The 20117-nt window shown below is 38.6% G+C and overlaps 2 protein-coding genes across 7 annotated transcripts in view; one reads left to right on the forward strand and one right to left on the reverse strand.

Moving 5' to 3' along the window:
- Nucleotides 1–13333, forward strand: part of coro2ba (coronin, actin binding protein, 2Ba) — a 51593-nt gene extending 38260 nt beyond the window's left edge. For all 5 annotated transcript variants that reach the window (XM_044190051.1, XM_044190046.1, XM_044190064.1 and 2 more), the window contains 10 exons: nt 3252–3368; nt 4158–4307; nt 5078–5242; nt 6597–6713; nt 6807–6911; nt 8481–8577; nt 8936–9048; nt 9262–9352; nt 10114–10253; nt 10632–13333. In XM_044190051.1, coding sequence (XP_044045986.1) covers nt 3252–3368; nt 4158–4307; nt 5078–5242; nt 6597–6713; nt 6807–6911; nt 8481–8577; nt 8936–9048; nt 9262–9352; nt 10114–10253; nt 10632–10766 — 1230 coding nt within the window. In that variant the 3' untranslated portion in view covers nt 10767–13333. The remainder of the gene's footprint in view (nt 1–3251; nt 3369–4157; nt 4308–5077; nt 5243–6596; nt 6714–6806; nt 6912–8480; nt 8578–8935; nt 9049–9261; nt 9353–10113; nt 10254–10631) is intronic.
- Nucleotides 13138–19313, reverse strand: anp32a (acidic (leucine-rich) nuclear phosphoprotein 32 family, member A). 2 transcript variants are annotated; one of them, XM_044190089.1, is made up of 7 exons: nt 18747–19313; nt 16078–16227; nt 15873–15995; nt 15583–15781; nt 15350–15465; nt 15199–15253; nt 13138–14386 (listed from the first exon to the last, which is right to left on the reverse strand). In XM_044190089.1, the coding sequence occupies exons 1-7, from the start codon at nt 18798–18800 to the stop codon at nt 14322–14324; spliced, it is 762 nt and encodes a 253-aa protein (XP_044046024.1). In that variant the 5' UTR covers nt 18801–19313; the 3' UTR covers nt 13138–14321. The 2 variants fall into 2 exon arrangements, with proteins under 2 accessions (XP_044046024.1, XP_044046013.1); XM_044190078.1 differs by having other exon boundaries at nt 13138–14389; nt 18747–19303.
- Nucleotides 19314–20117: the final 804 nt, after the last annotated feature.

Genomic DNA, 20117 nt, shown 5'->3' on the forward strand with positions numbered 1-20117 from the left:
TACATAGTAATTTTTCAAGCAAAAATACCAAGTAATTTTAGGTTCCAGCTTCTCAAATGTGAGGATTTCCTACTATTCTTTGTCTTATGTCATAGTATACAATGACAGCGACCAGACCACCTGACTGTCTGAACACTGCAGACCATGCTGCTGCTGCTGCATATGAAAGCATGCGTTGGACCATTTACATGTGATTAACCACTGCAGCAGAATATGAATTCAACCTAATGACTCAACATGCTCTTTTTAGGCTAATGAGTGGCCGGCCATGTGGGAGAATATGCCACAGAATATTTATAACCTGCTCTGCTAAGATTTATAGTCTTTTGAATCAGCATGCGGCTGATGTGTAGCTGCAACAACGGTGAATTGTTTAAAGAAACTGACAATGACAGCTAGATAGATAAGACACATTGCAAACATTAAACTTGTATTATCAAATCAATATTAGTTGTTCATTTCCTCCTGTTCTGTAATTCATTCATTCACATTATTGCATTTTATAGCTATAGGAGTTATATTATATTTTTAAAATATTATTGTCCTGAAAGGCTGCTGTTAGAATAGGATGTACTGTAATACTGTAACCACAGAATATCTGTGGTAAGCCTTGTTAATAAGGATTTATTGGGAATTACAGATCAATAAGTGTTGGTAGTAATCACAGTGTGGTGTCTCTGGCGTACTGGAGCCCTTAGTATCTGGCCTGCACATCTGTGCGTCATCAGGAGTGCTCATCTGAGCCATAGCTTCAGGAAATGAAATGGCACAAAGACAATTGAGGTTTTAATTCTTGATTGTGGTAGACGGATAGCTGTGAAACTAAGATATTTGAAATCTAACTTCTAAATACCCTCTTATTATCCCTGTCTGATTTCCTCATAATACCTCATGGACTCCCTGAACTCTGTGGTTCCCAACAGACATTACTTCTTTGCAGGTAATTAGTTCTGTCTAAATAAGGAGTCCCTTAGATCCCATGTTATTAATGTTTTGAGGCCATGTTAAAACCTCCCAGTCACTCTAACATGTTAAGCAAAAAGCTAATGCATCATCAAAACATTGTATTACATTTTCCATTGAAGAGGGAGAGTTTTTTTTCTTACTTTTGAAATTTACTGTCACATTTAAGTGTAAAGCCGGGAAACAGGGAGAGTACCCAAACGCAGACAGGGCAGGTTCAGTTCAACAGTTTTAATAAAAAGAACAAGGCTTACTCAGGTTACAGGCAGACAGTGGTCACAACCAGGTAAGCAGTCAAAAAAAAAAGGCAAACAGGGAGTCGGCAAAAACCAAAAGTCCATAAACGAAGGTACACCAAAAACAGCATAAAGCCAAGAAATACAGCCCACTAGGATCAGGACGTTTAACACACGTACAACAACTATCTAAGACAGACGAAAGGAAGACACAGACTTAAATACACTCAGGTAGGGGAGACAACAAGGACAGGAAGCAAAACTAACAGACACATGAGGGAAGGAGAATATTATAATATATAATATAATTTATAAATAAAACAGGAAATAACCAAACACAAACCCAAAACCATGACATTTACATCCGTACATGTACATATACGAGCAAATCTGAGTTTCCATGTGAGTGTAGTAAGAACCTGTTGTGGTTCCGAAGTTACTAGAAAATCACAGGAGAGTGATGTCAAAAAGCCTTCAATGCTAACTCGTATAATGTGTCTGAGTTAGTTATGTTTATGAATAATTTTGTCTTGCTTAGTCACACTGTCTCCTCTTTTCCTTTCCTCTTATATTGACTGAATCGATGTCCCACTTCACTGTTGTCAAGTTTTGGCAGACACTGGTTTCTATTGGTTTTGGCATGTGTCTCTTATCTTGTTAGCAAGGCCTTCAGTATCTTTGGCAATGTGTTAACTTGAAACTAAAACAACAGCCTGTGGGCAGACTTCCTGCTTGCTGCTTTTTAGTTGGTTAACTCCAGTGGTAACATTCAAAAAGTATTTATTGATCTGCTTTCTTTTTGTGTATAAGTTTATATATACTATATCTATTATGTATGTTGCTGAGATTATATTGATATGAATTGTGGCTCATACTTTGAAACCCACCCCCTTTGTGTCCTCCTTAGTGCTAGCTAACTTGTCAGCTAGGTGTCAGTAGCAAGCTAATATTGACCAATATGGGTAAACACTAGCTGCTAACTAAATTTACTCTAAATAGTTTTAACCCCAAGCCTTACTGAGGCTGTGTGATTTTATTGTGCCTCCTGCTGTTATAAAAAGAAATGTATTGTTTTCAGTCTGGGGCAGGAGTGCAATGCAAAAAATCATTATTTAATTCTCTCTTTGAAGGTTAAGGTGCAGAGATGCTGCTAATACTTTTTCAAGACCTTACTGAAAGTAGTAAACCATTTATTATTCAATGTAGAGTTTGTTCAGGCTTGATAATGCATCTGGAGTGAGTCTTCAGGGTTCGGAGAGGACAGTGCATGTAAACACACACACACAGGATTTCACTGAGGCATGACCCGACGCTCCTGAACAAATCTCTGAGGAAATAAAAAAGAGGTCAGTGGATTGGAGTGACATCAAACATTCATGACATCATGACTGACATAAAGAGCTTTCTGTCATCTGTTGTTATGAGCCACTGCCCCTCTGTGGACTCTGTGGGTTATTGCAATAACAGTAATGTTGCCCCAGATGTCCCTGTACAGTAACCAGGACTGTTTTGTTCTGTACAGGATTTATCAAGTCATCTCACTGATGTGATTTAACTTTTATTATGTTATATTAGTCTTTCATGTTCACATCAATAAAAGCTAAGAATAGTGTTGTTCAGAAATGTTCTTAATAGATGAATACAGAAGATTTATTACTTGCATCCAGTAGCAAATCTGATTTAATAAATTACATTTTTGTTTTATCACTGCTTATGAGGTCTTGGAAATTGTATTAATTTAATTCATTCATTTTATTTAAAAATGTGTGTTCTTTTGAGACACATGTTGTTTTACCACAGATACAGTATACTGGGTGTCTTATAAATCCATGTGGGCTGGGCACTTGCAATGCAAGAAACAAAATAAAAACACACAACATGCATCTATTCTATTCTATTTTACTCAATTTAATTCCCACTAACATTATTTTATAATATCTTATTGATGGTATAGCACACAGTACAATAGATCTTAATATTTGCTAATATTTTCATTTCTTTCACCTACTTGCTAGGTAAAAGAAAATGTAAAATAATCTACTTCTGTTTCAGTCTGGCCGCCTGGACTCTCATTACCCAAAAGTTTGTGGCCACCAAGGCAATGTACTGGATATCAAGTGGAATCCCTTCTTTGAAAACATTGTAGCGTCCTGCTCTGAGGACACCTCGGTAAGTGACCCACACTCTTTTTTTTTAATGTCTGTTGGCTCAGGATAATTATGGAGGATGATGGATGACTTTGAAGATGTGAAAAACATACTGTATCTGTGAAATCATGTGCCTTGTTAGATGCTGAGGTTGACAACCAAGAGCCCACTGATTCATTATGGCCAGAGGGTCACTGATTCAGAGAGTTTGTACTGGACACAAGCTTGTGATTGGATTTTGGCTGGCAGCTGCTCCAGTCCCTGTTGTTGTTGTTGGCCTGAAAATGGCAAACGACAGATGTGAAATGCCTTTGAGCAAAGCACAAATCACATAAATGACATTAGACACAAATCTCAATCACTATTACTCTTAATCTCAGATGTTACATGACATATACTAGATCCTGTAGACCTTTTTTTCCAGTACATGCACCTGTTACATTACTTTACTGAGCGTAGTAAAGCCATGGTAGCACTGTGTCCTGTATAGTACTTTCACTTGTTGAAGGATAATCTCCTCCGGTCCGACACAGTGCCTCTAGCATAGCTGTTGTAGAGATTAATCCTAATGCTATGGGCTACATTGATACCATGTGCTATTTTTGATCAGAGTGATCTCTAGCTGTGTTGTGCTGATTGTAGTTTGGAGTTCATATTAAAGAGTTATGAAAAACATGAAATGGCCTATGACAAAGACATAATACTTATTAACCTGTTCTATAAAAACACCTGTAGGTGTGTTTGTGTTTGTGCTTTATGATGATGCACTGTGTATTCATTTATATTTTGTGTGTGTATGTGAACATGGCAGGTGCGAGTATGGGAGATCCCAGAGGACGGTCTGAGGCGCAACATGACGGAGGCAGTGCTGGAGCTGTACGGCCACAGCAGACGGGTGGGTCTGATAGAGTGGCACCCCACCAGCAGCGGCATCCTCTTCAGTGCTGGCTACGACTACAAGGTACCACATGAATAACTCCAAACACCGCGAGCTCGAAATCAACACAGTATATAGTGACAGCACTTTGAGTATCAATGATTTAACTAACATTAAATGCAGGTTAAAGGAAATATTCCCTCTTAGATACTGAAATACTGTTAGATATTGTCAATTTGTGTTCTTTGGCTCATTTCAGGAGTTACTTTGTAATGTTGAAAGTATTTTTTATCAGATGCCATTGTTTTTGTTATAAATGATAAATTGTTTAAGTCATTTGTCAAGCAAACTATTTGCTGGTTCTAGCTTCTTAAAAGTGAGGACTTGGTACCAAACTTCATTCTATATCATTGTAAATTAAATATTTCTAGGTTTTGTCAGACAAAACATGAACTATAAACAGAAATCTGAGAAATTGTGGTGGGCATTTTAACTATTTTGTGGCATTTTATAGACTAAACAATTAATAGATTTACCAAAACACTAATAGACAGATTAATCGATAATGAAAATAATCATTTGTTGCAGCCCTGTGTATCGACTTTCCCTCAACAGGCCTAAATGACCTATCTAAATGAGTGATTTCCAATTCAATACTACTAGACTCTGTTGCAGCCGTGAGACATTCTTCTTATTTCACTTTGGACATCAGCAGAGACTACTGTCTGTTGTGTTAGCAGTATCACACAAAATCAAAGTCAAATTCCCTTCACAAGATCACAACATAGTCACATTATTGAAGCACAGCAGCCATCTAACAGCTCCACCCAAACAATCCTCTCTGACTGTGTCAGATCCTGATCTGGAACCTGGAGATCGGAGAGCCGGTGAAAATGATCGACTGCCACACTGACGTCATCCTCAGCATGTCCTTCAACACAGACGGCAGTCTGCTTGCCACTAGCTGCAAAGACAAGAAGCTGCGTGTCATTGAGCCGCGCTCCGGGGCAGTCCTTCAGGTTAGATGCTTGCACATTGAGGGAACAACTGTTTATGTTAAAAATAATCTTTATTACAACAGATGCTACTGAGGATTTTTAATTTTTTTTGGTCTTATATACACTATATCAAATTTGAATAATTCTAATAATATGTTTCACCTCTACTGAACAACTCACTTACCACATGAATTTGAAATTATAGTGTCCATGTATTAGTGCTGACAAGTCCATTATATGGCCAAAGGTATGTGGACACTCCATTTGTGTACTTTACATCTGGAGCTGTTTTTCATGGTTAGGGCGAGGTCCATGAAGAAATTACTTTCACAGTTTGGTGTGGAAGAACTTGACTGACCTGCACAGAGCCCTGATCTCAATCCCATCACACATTTGATATGAAATGGATCGCCGACAGCGAGCCAGGCCTTATCGCCTAACATCAGTGGCCGACCTCACTAATGCTCTTGTGGCTGAATGGGAGAAAATCCTGCAGTCGGGTTTCAAAATCTTGCAGAGAGCCTGAAACCAGAAGAGTGGAGGTTGTTATAGCAACATATTAATGCTCATGTTTTTGAAATGAGATGTTTATCAATCACATATTGTGTAACATATTGGCCATATTGTCTCTTTGGTTCTTCAGCATCTCTTGAGCCCCTAGAGGCCATTGGAGAAATTGCAGCTGAAGAAGATTTTCTCACAAATTCTATTTTTAAAGCCAAAATTTTGATCAAATTAATTTATATTTACAGACTGTGGATTACTTAATAATTTTAAAAATATTTACTTCTCATGTTAAATAAGACCAAAAAAATGCAGCAGCTGGTCCACACCACTTCTCAACCACTTAAATGTTTGACCTTGGTAATCTTGCTGCCTGATCACCATGAAGTGGTTTCTGATTAGACCCATGTGCTGCTGCTGCACCCTGCTGCACCAAGTGGAGGTGATCAAGACCAGGCACCAGAAAAAGGGACAAATCATGTAAAAATGTTCTGTGCCTGAAATACAGATTTACTTTCAAAGATTAGAACACAAGCGTGTTGTCAGCTGTGGTATTTCATTTAAAAAGCAAAATGAGATATAATTATATTCATACTGGTTGTACACTAACTGTATAAAAACTGTATGAAATGATTAAAATCTTACTTCATGCCACTGAGATATTGAAGGGATCCCCATTATAGAGGCTATGCCACCTGGGTGGTCCCCTGCTCTCAATAATCATAAAAATGTATTTGTATCCTTTCTCTTAATTGTCACAACAATATAATAGTCTAATAATAAATACTGGTAATATATTAGAGCATGAACTTTCCTAGCAGGTGCATGTCTCATTAAAGCCTCACTCCATCTTTGTGTGCTGCCCCACCAGCAAGCTAGTTGTAAGAACCACCGTGTAAACCGAGTGGTGTTCCTGGGCAACATGAAGCGACTGCTCACCACAGGGGTTTCTCGCTGGAACACCCGGCAGATCGCTCTCTGGGATCAGGTCAGACAACACCTCCATATGGCTCATGCCTGTAATGCCAGAGTGGATGAAGCAAATGTGTGTTTAATTCCCTGTGTGTGTTGCTCTTCCCAGGAGGATTTGTCCATGCCAATTGTGGAGGAGGACATAGACGGCCTCTCAGGACTGTTGTTTCCCTTCTACGATGCGGACACACACATGTTGTACCTGGCAGGCAAGGTCAGCGCTGACCTTTACTGGGTCACAACAAGGAAATACTTTTTCATGACTGTAGTATTTATCAGATTCACCACATTCAGATCCACATTTAACTCTGACATTTTGGCATATTTTTCTACCATGAAGTGTGCAGAATGAACAAAACTGTACAGTACATTGTGGTTTTCATATAAATAATAATAAAACTTAATGAAAAGATGTTTGTACAGTGATCATCGGAGAGGTACAGGCAGAAATCCCACACATTACATTACATTTATTTAACTGATGCTTTTATCCAAAGCGACTTAGAATAAGTTCATTCAACCATGTGGATACAACCCAAAAAATTTCAAGAATCATGCAAGTACATCAACTTCATCAATTATGCTGACTTGCTTCAAGTGCTACACTTGAGAGGTTTTTTTGTTTTTGTTTTTGTTTTTTTCACACTGTCCTGACTTGAAGAAAAATGATAAAACATTTTGGACTTCTGACCCTCATCTGGTATTTGGCATAAAATGTATACAGTCCAAGAGAGACACTTGACCTTGTCACCTGGCCAGGTAACAGGGTATAGGCAATCAAATTTAGTATGGCAAATACCTAAAAAAGTAAGGAGCTACAAAGGTCAATGATTGTTTTAGGTTAGTAGTAAGGTTAGTATGAGCATACATACATACATAGAAAATAGGCAGTAATAAATTATCAAGAGAACTGATCAATATTTTTAATGTGGCCATTTTTGTGGGCCCATGAACAAAAAATGTAGAGAAGCAGGAAGTGCCTAAATGAATAGAACAAACAGGTCAAAGTCAAAACAATATGAGATACATTTGATGTGTCAGTGTCAAATATATATCTAATATATATCTAATAATGTCTATTTTTTATGCCTTATATTTGACACCAAGCTATTGTTCACCGGCCGTACTTGACGAGTTGTTTATTCAGGTCCTCTCTCAGTCTATGTCAGATGCCTGATCAAATTTGGGCGATCGAAAGTATTAATGAATGTCATTCACATTCTGAAAGTTTTTGTAAAATATTTAAGATTTCACACTTTGAAACTTCTTTCAAATATCATTTGAAGATGCAAAGTCACACATTTCCCACGTTACTTCATTGGCATGTTTAAACAATATACTACTCTGAGAAGTGCTGTAAGGTTTTAGGTTATTTATCTTATCTTATCTTTTGAACTGGTAAGACGATTGCACTACAAGAGATGAATTTTTACTTTTTTCATCTTCAGTGCCCGCCCTTAATTTGAAACTAACTTCAAAGATTATATAGATAGATAGATAGATAGATAGATAGATAGATAGATAGATAGATAGATAGATAGATAGATAGATAGATAGATAGATAGATAGATAGATAGATAGATAGATAGATAGATAGATAGATAGATAGATAGATAGATAGATGGTGGGTAAAACATTTTGTTGCACAGTTTGTTCTGGGAATCGGATCATAGCACCAAATAAGATGAGGCTGTACTTCAAGCATTAAAAATGACATGTTTGAAACTTTCAAGAGCTACTTCTTGAACTGTCATGTAATGGCCACATTCTGGTGCCCTGACAGGGGGACGGCAACATCCGTTACTTTGAGATTACCACAGAGAAGCCGTACTTACAATACCTAATGGAGTTCCGGTCCCCGGCCCCACAGAAAGGACTAGGTAAGTCATTTGTTGATCAGCGATATATGATCTCTCCTGCTGAAAGCAGATCCTAACCACTTCATTAGCAGTCTTTAGAGATTGGAGGGGGGATGGATCACACTGGTGATGGGCTCGGCCTCAGTACTGCTCTAAATGTGGTGTTGCATGGCTGAAAGGATCAAATTCATTGAAGAGCCAGATGAATTGAAATATTCCCTCAGTTTAGTTTTATGAGCTCCACTAACTTGACCAGTGCTGTCAGGCAGGTTGATTTGTTCCTCTTGTTGATTTGACTCCAATTAGCCATGAACTCTGGGAAGAGATTTCATGGTGTCAAAACGGTTCTGTCATCACACACTTCTGTTCTTGTCTGCAGGTGTGATGCCAAAGCACGGGCTGGATGTTGGAGCTTGCGAGGTGTACCGCTTCTACAAGCTAGTCACCCTGAAGGGTTTGATTGAGCCCATTTCGATGATTGTGCCAAGAAGGGTGAGTGTGGGAATGAAATCATGGAATGAAATGATTTACTCCTCCCTCTCATTGGTGTGGATAAAGAATCTTTTCAAACCCATGCAGAGAGGTTACATTGTATGCTTTGAGACAAAGAAATCTTGTTTAAGACACCGTGATTTGACCTTTTTTTCAACTATGCCAAATCCAGTCAATAAAATGAGAATGTATGTGGTGTTTCCTGGTTTACAGTCAGACACATACCAGGAGGACATCTACCCCATGACAGCAGGAACAGAACCTGCGCTGTCTGCCAGTGAATGGCTGAGCGGCATTAATAGAGGTAAACAACACTTTAGACACTGGACTGGTTGATGGTGGTTTATGAAACAACATTTTAACAGAAGCCACTTATAGCCAAATATAAACCCCCATGTTAAGCACAGAACATATCCTGCATTTGGCTATGTGAATAATATTTCAAAACACAGCTACAGTAAAGCATGTTGATGAAATACAGTCACCTTCAATCACTGTGTCTTTGTTTTGTTCTTCGTTGCCAACGCTTCACACGCTGTCACTGAACATATGGCTGGTACTGTCACCAACATGGTGCAAACTCCCACAGATATTTCCTTTTAATGAAGATCATACAACTTGTACCGGGCTCTGATTTGCATTTCACATAGATTACAACATCAGACAATTGAACATTAAATCCAGGAGTTAGGAAGTAGGAAGTGTATTTTTTTCTTTTCATCGTTTCCATTCTTCATGGTGTGTTTGCTCTCAACATCAGTAAAAGAAAAGCCTTAAAGTGAGCGTTGCCTCTGTGGAAGTCATTTAATGCTTACCAAACTTTTATTGACAAAAAAATACAGATTCTAATATGCAGACCAGTTTGTAGATGACCAAAAGACTTGCACATATGGATGTCCACGTGCATAAAAGCTGTCACAATTATAGGAGTTAGACACACCAAGTTGAAAACCAGCACGGAGCAATAATAGATTCCCTGTGGTGATCTGTGAAGGACTTAACCTCTTTGTGCTTTGTGTTGGTTTTCACATGTTTAGAAGTGTTTTTGCCCCTTTGTGCAAACAGACCCAGTCTTGATGTCCCTGAAGGACGGTTACCACCGGCCAAACCAGTTAGTGTTCAAGGCCCCAGTGAAGGAAAAGAAGAGTATGGTAGTGAATGGGATCGACTTGCTGGAAAACGTACCACCCAGGACAGAGAACGAGGTATTTGAAGAACTAATGCTGTGAATCACTCTACTCTGCTGTAAAAATACCTAATTAAACTAGTTTAAGAAAATAGTTTCAAGGGCTTTTAAGGAGTCAGATCATTACAATTTATTATGCAGCAAACAAAGAATAGTTTCAAATTGAATGATGATGTTGTGGTATTGATAGCATGGAGGACTGGTATTTGTTTTTACTGTAGTGTTTCTTTGATTCTTTGATGTGGTGGGTGGGGTTGCCACAACTTCCTGTAGTGACTACAAAATGTTTTTCCATCACTGTACGTTCTCCAAATTTCCTCTATTAACATTAGCTTTTCATACTTGTATGTTAAAGTGTATTTGTTACATGCATGAGTTTTTGTTTTTCTTTACGTAGCTCCTGCGGATGTTCTTCCGGCAGCAGGATGAATTGCGGCGGCTGAAGGAGGAGCTGACCACCAAGGACGTGCGAATACGCCAGCTGGAGCTGGAACTCAACAACCTGAAGAACGTTAGCCCCAACAACGTCTGACCTCTCAGCCTCCTGGACTGGCGAAGCTGCTTCCTTTGCCCCCAATTCTGACCTCCAACGAGCTTAGGAGCCCTCCCATCCCTCTTTTTTGATATATCACACTATATCATAACTTCATTCCTGCTGCCCTGCATAGTGCACACAATAATATGATAACTATTGGATAATGTCTTAACTGGTACAATAACTGGAATATTGTAATAATGACAAATATGATAAGTAATGGAGGCAAGGCAGTGTTCATGGATTGCCACCTTAACATGAAATCGATGATTGGGCAGGTTTAAAATCCAATCAACTGAGGTATGATCTATGTTTTTACAACTTAACTACACACTCTCAAGTGTTATTATCAGTTATTGCATATTGTCTGCCAGACCTCCTGTGTGTTTGTCTCACTGTGCCTAACGTATCATTTACGTGGCAATACCTTGATCACCATGCAAAGGAGCCCCTACACTCATCTTCCTATAATGACCAAACCATCATCTAGTTCTCATTTTTTGCTAAGGCAAAACTGGAGGATAAAAAGACTGTCACTGGCTCCTATTTTTCTTCCCCAAGGCCTTAGACCCTGCTGCAGACACAGATTGCAGCGAGCTGCAGCATCCTCTCAAAATGGCTGATGTGAAGTGGTTTTGCAACTGACAACTGACGAGACGAGCTTTTGCAGATGTGGATCGTGTTTTTCACAGAGCTGCTTTTCCCGTAACTTCTTTTCTCACCTACAAATGTTGTTGGCTATAAATTTACTTCACAATACTGACCTATAGCTACCCAAATGCAGTCTTTCTTCCCAAGGAGTGTAGGTAGTTCACTCACTTAAAGTATTTTCATTCTTTATTTAGATAGTGGAAAAGCAGCAGGGGAGACATGGATCCAGAGGTGGTGGACTTTCGTAACTATTCGAATATAGTCACAAGGGAAGCTTTGCTGGCTGTTACTGGTTTTTAGGGCTAATTTTGAGGATCGGGGGTGATGTATATTTGCTTCTATTTATTTGTCACATTTTACCTTTTTAGCTAATAACATGTATATTTGTTAATCCCATTGTTTTTGTATGATGTGGCTGCGCAAGTGATGATTGTGATGCTTGATAGATTTTGCTGATTGTTTCCGGGTGAAATGGTGCAAGATTTGTGTGAAACTGTACCTTAAATGGAATTAGTTCTTTAACTCCAACAACATAACCTTAAGATAAGGTATAAAAATATATTCTTGCCTAATCCTAACAGTACAGAAAACTGTAATAATAACCATCCTTTTACATTTAAACTAAGTATATCCCTATAACTGAGATGTGTTTATTTGTAGTTGTGTAATTTTGCTCTCGAGACTCCAGGTGATCTGCCTATCCTTCTCCACTTGCACCATCAACAGACTTAGGCTAAATTGCTATTCAAATGCCTCTTCTTAACAGTTTTTTTTCCTTCAATCTGAAATTTAATGAAAAGAGGGCACTGGATATAACATTTAATTTGCTCTATTATGCCAGCAAGGTTCAAGCAGTTACCAAAAACATTCTGCCATGTGTCTTTTATCCAGGCCCACAGTCAGCCTTGTCTTGTTACTGATTCTGCTCTTGTTGAACTAAGAAAAGGAAAAAGATGAATCGGCTGCATGCATAGCAAGAATGGAATTTATACCTTATACCCTGAGTAAGTAAAAAGCAAGTTAAGGACTGAAGGTCACAAGTCTTCCCTGATCACATCATAGTGGGGACATAAAGGGTCCAAAGCTTTATAGCTTCAGTTAAAACAATCAGCAAAAAATAAAATATAGGAATCCTTTAAATGTAGACTTCAACCACTGACACATTAATGGTAAATGCGTATGTTTCTTGCAGGAAAAATAAAAGGCTACAGTGAAAGTAGACAGTGGGAAAAAAGGATCTACCAGAGATGGATCAGCTACAGTGGAGAGACAGGTGAAGTTGCTGCTGGAGTTGTGCTACGTCAGGGCCTTTCATGTAGGTGTACCAAGGATTAAATCAAACACTTAACTGTTCATTTTTGTAAAGGTAGGCTAACAGGACAGACAGGCTTTTATGCTTATAAATGACTGAAACTCTGTACAATTGTTGAATGGCATTTTGGCTTAAAGTGTTAACATGGCAGTTCCACCAAATTTCTTTGGCACTGAACTAGGAAACAAGTAAAACCCAGCTTAAATTTGCTTAGTTTGGTCTTTGGTAGTACTGTAAGTCTTGTTAAGTATAGAGTTAACAGTATGACATCCTGGATCAATTTTCATGTGGAGAAAAGAAATGATGAAAGAAGAAATGAATACCTGATGACGTAAAACTGGAATAATGTATACACGTTACCATTTGACTTGACTATGTTGTGCAAGGACCACAAACTGCAAAACATATATAAAAAGGGATTTATTGAAGTGAATGGGAGGGAAAAAGAAACAATTTGGCTGATGACAGTGAATTTAACAGTGAAAAATCACTGAGGTAGGCCAATTTGACCATTACGTATAATAGTGAAAAACAAAGTCCAAATAACTGACCGTTTTCCAGAGTTTACACTGTAAAACAATAAATTTTCAAATGCACATAAGTTGCGGTTGTAACCTCAGTTTTTATCAAGTACTTCTCTACACTACCACCACAAATTCAAACATTGCCACCTGTGTGTCACAGAAAAGAACATGGAAAAAGCGATAATGAGTTCTGATGTTGAACATTTCTCTTTATGGAAAGATTATGCATACAAAGTTATGTTCAAATTCAAGAAATTTCACACTGCGTACTTTAGATAAAGCAGCATACATATTTAATATCTTATTACAATTCATAGTTTCACCTCAGTTGTCTGTTCAATGTCTGCCATCATCAAAGAGAATACAAAAAAATAGATTTGGTCATTATTTACAAGAACACGTAATTTCCGAACTATCAAAGCTGAGGGTTTAAGGAGGAGGAGCAGCTTTGACAAGGGCAGACATGTTTTTGCTATGATTTAAAAATATGCCCTGTGAGGGTCACACTGTGCATGTTCAGACACAAGTTTCACACCAGGACAGCAGAGAGTATTGGCATACTGGTGACACTACAAATACATAACTTACATTAAAAAAAAAAAAAAAAAAACAATGCAAAAATAAGTTTAAGACGAGGAGAGGACAGCCATACATGAAATCCAGTAGTTGACTTTAAAATGTATTAGACATGCACTCTTTTTGTTTCATTTTGTTTTTTCTTTTGAAGGGGGGTCTTAAAATACATAAGTCATCAGAAACTGGTTTTACACAAACGGTGAGAAAACAAAAACATTTCTTAAAAAGGTTTATCTCTGCTATTATTTGATATTACAAAATTGGTGTCCACAAAGCAGTTAAAAGTGGACTGTAAAGACTGAAACACGGGAGCATCAAAGGTACATAAAATTAACTTATTTCTCCAGATAACCCCGTCTACCTGACTGGCCAATAACAAAAACCACTCCTACTGCAATATGAAACTGGGGGAAAAATACATGGGCTTGTTGGGAAGTGACTGGGAGATACAAGTTTAAAACAGTTCACAACTTAGCTTCAAGAGGACTCTCAATCGTCTTCATCCTCCTCTCCTTCTTCATCCAGTTCTCTTTTTCTCTTCTGACCTCGCTCTTCTTCTAGAAAACAAGAGTCGCAGTTAAAGACACAAACACCAGAATCTAGCAAATAAATGTTTCCTGTTAAAACTTCTCTTTCAGGTTTTTGCGTCATGACAACAGCAATGCTGACTCAAACTGTATGCAATTTTCACATTACAAGACAAATATACATCGCTTTGTGATGGACAATAAACATTTTCTGAATCAGCTGAGTCCCAAATCTGTACTATGTACTAATTCTGAGCAGGTTTTGAGTATTTAGCATGTTCGCACTGGAAAAGTGACAAAATTAAGTAATCTCAAAACAAAATAATTATTCTACGACAACGCAATGCGGAAGGAAAGGAAATGGAGGAGCTTCCAAAATTGTGGATGGTGGTGAAACTGCTCTACTTTGGGAGACAAAAAATAACTATTAATGTTTTGGAAAAACACTTTGTTGTCTCTCTGTTAAGTTTAATTGGCAGTGTCATTCTAAAGTCACAGTTTGATTGCCTTTGCACGGCTCACATATCGTATAATTTCCTGTTAGTATAAAAACAGTTAAAGGTTTCCTGTTGAATTTTGACCACTAATAGCGCTCTGGAGTCTCATGTTTTCACAAGTGGGTCCCTATTTTGTTTGTATCGTGCACACGCAGGACAACACACGGGCGGCGGGATACAAATTCCCCCTCCTTTCAATAAGGAAGAGAAAATCCTTCCTGATGAGAGTTTAATGTAACGCGATACAAATTCCTGTCACTGGTTTTAGCAGTGCAATTTTAAATATATAGTTCATATATAGAGACAGCTTCTGATTTTAAATCAGCCACCACCCTTACTCACCCTCATCATCCTCATCGTCAACCTCTCTGTCATTCACATCTTCCTCCTCTTCCTCCTTTTTTAAAAAGACAAGGCAAAGTTAGTATGGTTATTTCAGACTGAACATTTTATAACAGTTACGGAAGGCAAATCTTATTTATTCTTGTCCCACCTCTCCACTGAGGTCCTCCTCTTCCTCTTCTTCATTCTCCTCCTCATCTTCCTCTCCCTCTTCCTCCTCCTCGTCTCCTGGTGCTGCATCTTCATCATACTCCTCCTCATCTACATCTGGGTGAAACCGGTTGGCGGTTAATTATTAGCCAAATGTTCAAGCACCGACGTTAGCAACTTTAAGAGATGCTAGAAAGAACACAGCTGAGGGTATGTGAAGCACTTCAAACTTACCGTCTTCATCGTCCTCGTCATCATCCAAGCCCTCTGCATAAACCTCAGCATCAGAATCTGGGGCCTCTTTGTCGTCTTTGTCGTACCCATCCAGGTACGTGAGCTGGGGTAGTAGCTTGAATACGTTGTCTCTGTATTCGTTCAGGTTTGTCACTTCACAGTTAAACAGATCTAGGCTTTTCAGGGTCCCCAATTCTTTCTGCCAAAAGAAAAATCAAGTTTGATGAATAATATAGCGAGCTGCTTTGTATACTGTGCTTTTTTTCAAAATATTTTAGGGTCTCACTTACCAATGGTTCTATTGTGCTGAGGTCTTTAATCTTATTGCCGCTGAGGTTGAGATGTGTGAGGTTGGGGCATTTGTCTGCCAGAACTTCCAACCCTCCTGAGATCCTGTTATCGCTGAGTTCAAGCTGTTGATCAATTAAACAATCAAAATATGCAAAACCTTAAAGCCTTAAGTCATAGACTTGTTTTGTGTAGAAAAACACCCACCTTTTTGAGTTTATTTAGCTTCGGCAAGTGGGCAACTGTCGTCAGTCCAACATTGATTGTGCTTAGAAATTCCAGCTCCTCAAATTGGTCTGTTAGACCCTCGATCTTGCCTTCGTTTGAGCGACAGTTGTCTAGCACAAGTTCTTTGACCTGTAGAACAAAGAAGTACATTAAGTCAGCATTTGTCAAATTTCAAATAAAAAAATTGTTCAAAATACGTAAAAAGGTCAAATACAGTGTGCATAAAATATGTTAAGTATGTGTACAGTTTCTGTCTTGATAGAAATTGAATGTTAAGTTTAAGCTATTTCAACGTTACAAATCTTATGATAAAAGTTTTGTTTTATTTGGGAGGAATGCTCTTACTCCTACTGAGGTTGAATGTGACTTTACTTATTGTTAAGTCGCTTTGGACAAAAGTGTCTGCCAAATAAATGTACTGTAAAAATGTAAAGTAGTATTTGGCACATTAAAATCGATTTTGTTTCAGCTTTTGGGAAGCTACTGCTCCATTCAAGTACTTTTTCTGACTAGGCTTCTTATTTTAAACGAGTTAAATAAACTGTTTATTTGAGGAGCGAGTTAACACAAGATGATTTACACTAATGTAATATTAAAACCGTATCTGCAGTCAATGTGGCTTATGGTCAGTACACAATACATTTACTCAAGTACTTGTACTTTGTATTACCATTGTTACCACTTTATACTTCTACTCCTCTCAGAGGGAGATATTCTAGTTTTTACTCCATGTACATTTATTTGACCACTAGAGTTACTATTTACTTTTCAGATTAAGTTTTTTTTCATACCAACTATATAATCAGCTTGTAAAATATGATCCATTACTATATATTACTGTCCAGCAGTATATAAAGACCAAATACATCATTAAAACGCTGCTTGCAAGTTAACATATCAGTAATAAACATTCTGTTGCATGAGTACTTTAGTACGTTTTTGAAAGAAAGCAGGAATATTAATTTTGAGGCAGTATTTGTATGTGTGGTATGGCGTCTTTTTTTTTTTTTTACTCAAGTAAAGGATCTATACTTCTCCCACCACTGCCTAAGACTGATTACACACCACTTAATTTAAATTAAATTAAATTTAAAAAGAACACAAATGCTAAGCAGATAATATAATGTTATTCCATCAACAAAGTCCTTGAGAAATAGCTAAACGTGGGTGTCACATTATATACTAGCGTTGATTATTGGCTCGGCGCATTGATATGTAAAGAGTCCGGCAGTCACAGGTGTGCTGTTATCGGGTAACAGCGGCCTTGAACGTGACTCAGCCAATCAGCGCCGAGGACCGGAACTATAAAAAAAATACTGTACATCATTATTCCGTAGACAGCGAACATTTCTAGATATCGCGATGCATTGGCTCTCCTTCCGTCACGTAAATATCACATTTAGCTAGTTTTTCCAGTAGAAACAGACCTAGCGCTGCGGTTTGTAGGCGTTTATTTTGACCGGTTGCCGAGTTAAAATGTAATATGAGATGTGTGCGAACGGTTATGAGCGGCGCAGATGCTCATTAGTCAAAACAAGTCGGAGCCAAACAGACCTACGAGTCGTGCACAGGGTCATTTGTGTGTGAGTAGGAGGGGCAGTTGAAGCAGATTAAGATTGCTGCCAGGCAAACGTTTTCATTGTTGCTTGTGCTAAAGAGTTACGGATTGGATTGATGGCGTGTGTAGGCTTCTGTTAATAAGAAGGTATGATGAATCGTCCGTCGTTTGTGTCGAATGAACGGGTTTTTTTTTTTCGGTGTGTTTCGTATTGCCTTTGTTTCTCGGTAAAATGGCGGCTTGTCCTAGTTCTAGAAAACTGGAGCAACAACGCGGCTCGACGGTTTGTTTTCATTACGGCTGCATCTCGCATCGAAAAGCGACAGAGTGTCGATGAAACAACTTAATAACGAGGCGGGCGTGTTTGTGTTTCACGTCTCCGTGCTTTCGCCCAGTCCGGTGGCTGGTAGCGGTCCATGCTAACGCCGCTTTCTCTCGGCCATCTGTGCCTCACTGTGGCTCCAGTTGTCGGCTGCATGGGCTGCAGGCTCACCACTGTAAGCTGCTCAATGTTTGAATGCACTTTCTGCAGAAATAAACGAGTTCATCTGTGCAGTTTGAGTAACTATAGGTGGAGGATGCGGCTGTAAGCCGGTAATTCGAGGCTGTGATCTTTATGCATCATTGATAATGTCATGACTTTGAGTATCCGCATCCTTAACGCGCCGAGAGCTCGGCTTAAAATGTTTAGGTGAATGCATTTCCCAGTCAAAGCATGCAGTTAGTACATTAAACAACGATTAGATAACAATAAGATGAGAAGGGCTGCGTTCGTAGATCAAAAGTTACAAATATGGCTCCTCATACTGCTTGCCTTGTTTATACCGCTGGCATTAAAAAAAAAAAATGAAGCTGTGCTGCATTCTCAAAACTGCACATCAAAAACGTGATGTTAGAGCCGCACAAAAGTTCAACCAGCGTCCCTGCAGCACCTGCCGACTGTAAACATGTTCGCAACAATGTGACCCGACGTCTCCATCATCTTTTAACTTGTAAGAAACTTTGTATCCCCCACGCCAAGACATCACACGAAAGATTCTCCATTAGCTGAGTGTGAAACATTAGCGAGCGAGATGTGAGGCCAACTTACATCTGACGGAGTGCGGTTCCGCAACTCTAGGTGAATTCTTTTCTTCATGTCCATCCTTGATCGGCGCACCCGCGATATGATAACACACTTTTAGTAATTACTGCAAATGCAACTACCACCTCTAGAAGAGACTGCTGTTGTTCATTCAAACTTGATCCGCTCGGTGGGCGGGAGCACGTTTCAGGATTGTCGTCACCGCCGACCAATGGCAGCAGCCAAATAAAGAGGGAACGGATTTACAGACACACAGGCCAATGGAGGCACCCTTATAAAACTGGGTGGGGTTTTGTTGTTGGGAGTTTGGTTGTTTTGTTAACTTAAGTTTACATGGCTAATGTAATGCTGTAATAATGTTTTACGCTGAATACATGCCGTGGGAATGGGATGCCACACGTTTGCCAGTGCATATTTGTCACTATTAAAGCTCCGCCTGACTTGAAGCCTTGTTTAAAGCTGGTAATTATGGAGAGCTTTTACATAACAACATGCACATAATACATTTGTCCCAATACTCACAAAACAAGAACTAAACAAACACAGATAAAATCCTACGTGGCACATGCAAAGAAAAAAATAATTAAATGAAATGGGGGGGCGCAATAAATAGGACTATGTAACACAAACCAAACAAAATACAGATATGCTCGTTTTTTGTTTTTCTTATTTCTGGAAAAAGGCTGATAACTGCTGTAGCATTAAGACTATATAATGGACCAAAAAGCAATAATAGTTACATAGTTATTATAAATAGTTTGCGGGGGTGTCTATATTTCATATACTAACTAAATTTAGTGTAAAGTTTCTCTTTAAAGATGGTACAATTTATTTCCAGCGGTCCTTTCTGCCTTGCCCAAATCTTAACTAAAACAGCTGTACCTTCATCTCCATTACAGACCTCTATGAACGTTGTGACATGTAGATTTGTAGATTTAATTGTTGAAGGTTTACACACTCACAATACAACTTTACTGTCACTGTCTGCATTAAAACACATTACATTAAAGAACATTACAAACATGTACAACAATAAGTGTTATTGATTTGCGATCCATGGGAGGATCTCTGACAAAAGTTCATGAGTGGGGAAGCAAGCAGAGCTAAAATAAATGAATATTAAAATGAAATAAGATAACAATAAAACTACACATACATATTTGATAAACTATTATGCATAGCTTTTATGTCATATGCAATCAAAAACTAAGTAAACTAGCTTTTTGTGACTCGAGACTTGCACAAATAATAAACTGATGCAGTGATCATTCATTTGGGCAGTCAGACTTCCAGTGAGTGGCCTTCTCACATGAGGTAAACTCAGTATTTCCCTCCCTGTATTAGCAGGTAGGAGAGCTCAGTTGGAGGCTGTGAAGA

Source organism: Siniperca chuatsi, linkage group LG1, assembly GCF_020085105.1.
Source record: "Siniperca chuatsi isolate FFG_IHB_CAS linkage group LG1, ASM2008510v1, whole genome shotgun sequence".
NCBI lineage: Eukaryota > Metazoa > Chordata > Actinopteri > Centrarchiformes > Sinipercidae > Siniperca > Siniperca chuatsi.

Coding starts and splice junctions, on each gene's coding strand:
- anp32a (XM_044190078.1), bottom strand. CDS start 18,800: ATGGACATGAAGAAAAGAATTCACCTAGAGTTGCGGAACCGCACTCCG. Junction 15,996..16,077: donor AGCTAAATAAACTCAAAAAG/GTGGGTGTTTTT, acceptor ATTGATCAACAG/CTTGAACTCAGCGATAACAG. Junction 15,782..15,872: donor TCAGCACAATAGAACCATTG/GTAAGTGAGACC, acceptor TTCTTTTGGCAG/AAAGAATTGGGGACCCTGAA.